Source organism: Pteropus alecto, unplaced genomic scaffold (assembly GCF_000325575.1).
Source record: "Pteropus alecto unplaced genomic scaffold, ASM32557v1 scaffold21, whole genome shotgun sequence".
Classification (NCBI taxonomy): domain Eukaryota; kingdom Metazoa; phylum Chordata; class Mammalia; order Chiroptera; family Pteropodidae; genus Pteropus; species Pteropus alecto.
Window position 1 is genome coordinate 28,387,440 of NW_006436282.1, and position 3,622 is coordinate 28,391,061.

Below are 3,622 nucleotides of genomic sequence, written 5' to 3' on the forward strand. Positions count from 1 at the left end.
CTGCCACCACTGTGGCAGACGTCAAGGCTCACTATGCCCTGGGACGCCCCTCCTCCTGAGTCAGGGGTTCACTGTCTGGGACCCCACTCCTCCTGAGTCAGGGGTTCACCAAGTGGGCTCCACCCGCTGCATGGTCACAGGTGTCGCTCTAGAAAGGCGTTCTCCTACCGAGACCTAAAATAGCTCTACCGGTCTCCTTGTCGACAAGTCTGAATGGGTCAGGGGCCTATCTATCAGCATGGTCACTGTCCTTAGAAAATTCAAGTTCCCAACGTCAGCAGCACAGCCAGGTTTAAACCGGAGCCTGCCCGAAGGTGTGTGTGCACACCATGAACGAAGCACAAATTACCTGGGTCGTGAGTGTCAACCGCCCCCGGTCACAAGGATATGCTAATGTGGACTGTCGATGAAGCCCAGTTATTTCTTGCTCTGTGTAAAGACCTCTCAGGCCTTTCAAACCCATTGGTGACTCTGGGCTCCAGCAAGGAGAGAAGAGATTGGGCAGCACAGTTCATTTTAAAAAGAGAGAAAGTCAGTCTACGGCCACGCCACCCTGAACACGCCCGATCCCGTCTGCTCTCGGAAGCTAAGCAGGGTCGGGCCTGGTTAATACTTGGATGGGAGACCACGGAGGAAGACCAGGTGCTGTAGGCGTAAAAAATACAAAAATGAGGGATTGTAAGCTGACAAGGCCCTTGCGATCTGTGAGGTCAACCGAGGGTTGCCTCACCTAAAAAAAAAAAAAAGAGAAAGTCATTTCTATTTTCTTAGAGGGAAAAACAAAAAAATAAGGTGCTAAAATACAGCAAGTGAAATTTGACCGGCCCTGGCAAATGCATGAAGGAAACAGTGTGTTTTCTCTTACCGCTGGGCCAGTTGTATTTGTAAAGCTTCAAAGCTACTCTAGACGTGCACAGGTGCTTTAGACCCTCCCCCCAACCAGGACAGGCAGTCAGCGGAGCAGGTGGGCCCCTCTTAACGGCTGCACCGAGTCAGTGGCTCGTTCGGGAGGAAAAGGGGCCTGATATTGCTATAAACTCACCAAAAAATTTCTCAAAAATAAGTTTCAGTGGTTCTCACAGTCTAAGTCAGTCCCTTGACAAAGCCGACCGGAAGGCAGGCTCTGGAGGCGGCAGACGGCCGGGGATGAGAGGCCGGCTTGTCCGAAGCCCATCCCCATGACAGGGGTCGAGTCCTGTTTGGGGGCAGCCTGGAGCCTTGGCATCGGCTCGCAGGAGGATGGAAGAACGTGGCTGGGTCGGCAGAGGCCAAGGAGGACGAGGTGGTGAAGGCCAAGGGCAGAGAGAACGCTAGAGGCTCAGCGGGGTCAGGGGGCCAGGACCGGGGGTGGCCCTGTCTGGTTTCATGTGACCGAAGTCCAGCCGAGAGCGGCCACGGTAAACCCGTCGTGCAGCTCCGAGGCTTTCCCTCAGCCCACCTTTCTCTGAGGACGTCACGAGTTGGAGGAGTCAGTAAAAGTTATTTTGTGCAAGTGATTTCCGAATGCTTCAAATACCCACCAGTGGGTCTTGGAGGGACAGGGGGAGAGATAAGCTTCCCACTGTCCGACATGTTCTTGGCTTCCTTCCCACTGTCCAGGCTCCAGCTGCTAGGGGTGGGGTTCGCCGCTGGAAGGCAACAACACAGCTGAAATCACACGGCCCACTTTGCCCTTGGGACTCTCGAGACGTTAGAAGAAAGTCAGAATGATCCAGAATGAAAAGGGCGGCTGGAGTAGAAACACCCAGGAAGGCTCCTAAACACTCAGCCTTCATCTGACGGCTGCCTCGCATTACGGTTGACACTGAATTGGGTGATACCACGTCTGTTTGCTTCTCTCGAGCAGAACTACACGTCTCTACCCTTAGAGCAGAAACTTGCTGAGAATTACCGACGTGTTTACGTGCTGCGTAACGGCTGGAAGAGGCAGGCACTAGACTATTTTAAAACTTAGTTTTTTGTGGAAATTTCTGGATAAGTGGCCCTCCTAAGGGGGGAAGGCAATGACATGCTAAGGGTACAACTGTTTGGCGGAATTATGGGGCCGCAACGGCCACATCGGCCTGCTGACCAACTCTTTGAGAAAAGGACCCTCGTTCCTGAAATCAGTGCATTATACTGAAGTATGTCCTAAAACAAATAATTTAGAGTGCTGACAGCATCGTTCCTGTTTTGTAATTTGCCTGTTGCATGCTTCAGTGAGATGCAGAAATATGGAGCAGTCCTATGAGGAACGAGCAAGACAGGTTATCAGCAGCTGCTCTGCAGGGAGGTTCAGAGCCAGCCTGACAGTTCCTCGCGGGCTCCCTGTGCACACACTGCCACCTGCTGGGCACGTCTGGCGGCTCAACGTTTTTACCATCTTCACTGCTCATTTAATGGGCTGAAACGACCACTTTTAAAATACTTTTTCTCTGTTCCTATTAAATTCGCTTTGTGGTTGTCTTTGGTAGAGGGGATGAGAAATATACCGTATTCCTAATTTCTCCAGTCAGAGATCAATATTGGACTTGTAATGTTCAAGCGAAATGAGTGTTTTAAAGTAGTTCTGGCTGCGGCCTCACTACTGATGCCCCGGGGGAGTTTCAGCGCCGAGTGAGATGCTCAGAGGACCGTGCGGTCCAGCTCCCAATGGGCGACTGACGTGCGCTCCACGGGGACACCGCTCGTGCCTCCCGTTGTGGGACGGCTGGTGTTTTGAGGGTGACCCCGAATGATGCTTGCTGCAGGCCCCGCCCCTGCGCAGAGGGGGTCTCGTTTAATCTGCTCTCTGTCCTCTGCCCTGTCCCACGGCCGATGCTAACTGGCTGTTAACCGCAATGCCCGTGTTTCTTTTTTGTGTGTGTGACCTTGAGGCACACTCCATTGGGCGCTGGATTGTAATTCTTAAATAGTTTCTGAGTCACCACAAACAACAGATGAGCTGGCAGAACAAGCTTTGTCAGGGGGACAGCGGGTGGGCCCAGGGACCCGACTGGGAGGTGCGACTTTCACTGTCCTGAGCTAGGAGCCTGACTGGCATCACTGCCTCAGGGCGCAGTGCCCGGGTGCCTCGCTGACACCAAAGGCCATTTAACAGAGGTGTTCCTGAGCTGCTCACATTCCGCTGTTCAATCTTACCGGACTGTTTTTAAAGCTTGCATCGTGAGTGACTTTCATTTACCCCCTACAGAGCAAGTGAGCCAGGAGCACTAGCGACCTGGAGGGAGGCCGTCCACAGACACACGGGACTGGAGAAGATGAGGACAAACGAACCCCACGCACACAGGACGACGAGGGAGCGGCTTCACCTACCTTTCTCGGGGGCGGAGAGGTTGGGGTCGCTGCGTGGCAAGGCCCCGTCTCCCATGTGGTTAAACAGCAGCCTCTGGAAAGGTACAGAGTCTGTTTTTATGACGCAATGTGTATTTTTGAAGGTTTGGCAACATACACAAGGGGCGGAGAGGTTGGGGTCGCTGCGTGGCAAAGCTCCGTCTCCCATGTGGTTAAACAGCAGCCTCTGCAAAGGTACAGAGTCTGTTTTTATGACGTAAAATGCTTACATGGACCCCGAGGACACGAGACGGTGACCTCGTGACTGAACCTTTGGTACATGGTTGAGGGCGTGCCTAGGAATGAAGGA

At 53.1% G+C, this 3,622-nt stretch overlaps 1 protein-coding gene and 1 non-coding gene across 2 annotated transcripts in view; one reads left to right on the forward strand and one right to left on the reverse strand.

The window, feature by feature from the left end:
* DOCK4 (dedicator of cytokinesis 4) overlaps nucleotides 1-3,622 on the reverse strand; it is a 194,114-nt gene that overhangs the window by 5,997 nt on the left and 184,495 nt on the right. The window contains exons 47-48 of the mRNA XM_025046816.1: nucleotides 3,295-3,367; nucleotides 1,521-1,628 (exon numbers count right to left, since the gene is read on the reverse strand). Of these exons, the coding sequence (XP_024902584.1) occupies nucleotides 1,521-1,628; nucleotides 3,295-3,367 (181 nt within the window). The remainder of the gene's footprint in view (nucleotides 1-1,520; nucleotides 1,629-3,294; nucleotides 3,368-3,622) is intronic.
* LOC112479908 lies at nucleotides 536-654 on the forward strand. The gene has a single exon (XR_003046382.1). It is a non-coding gene; the product is annotated as a 5S ribosomal RNA (ribosomal RNA).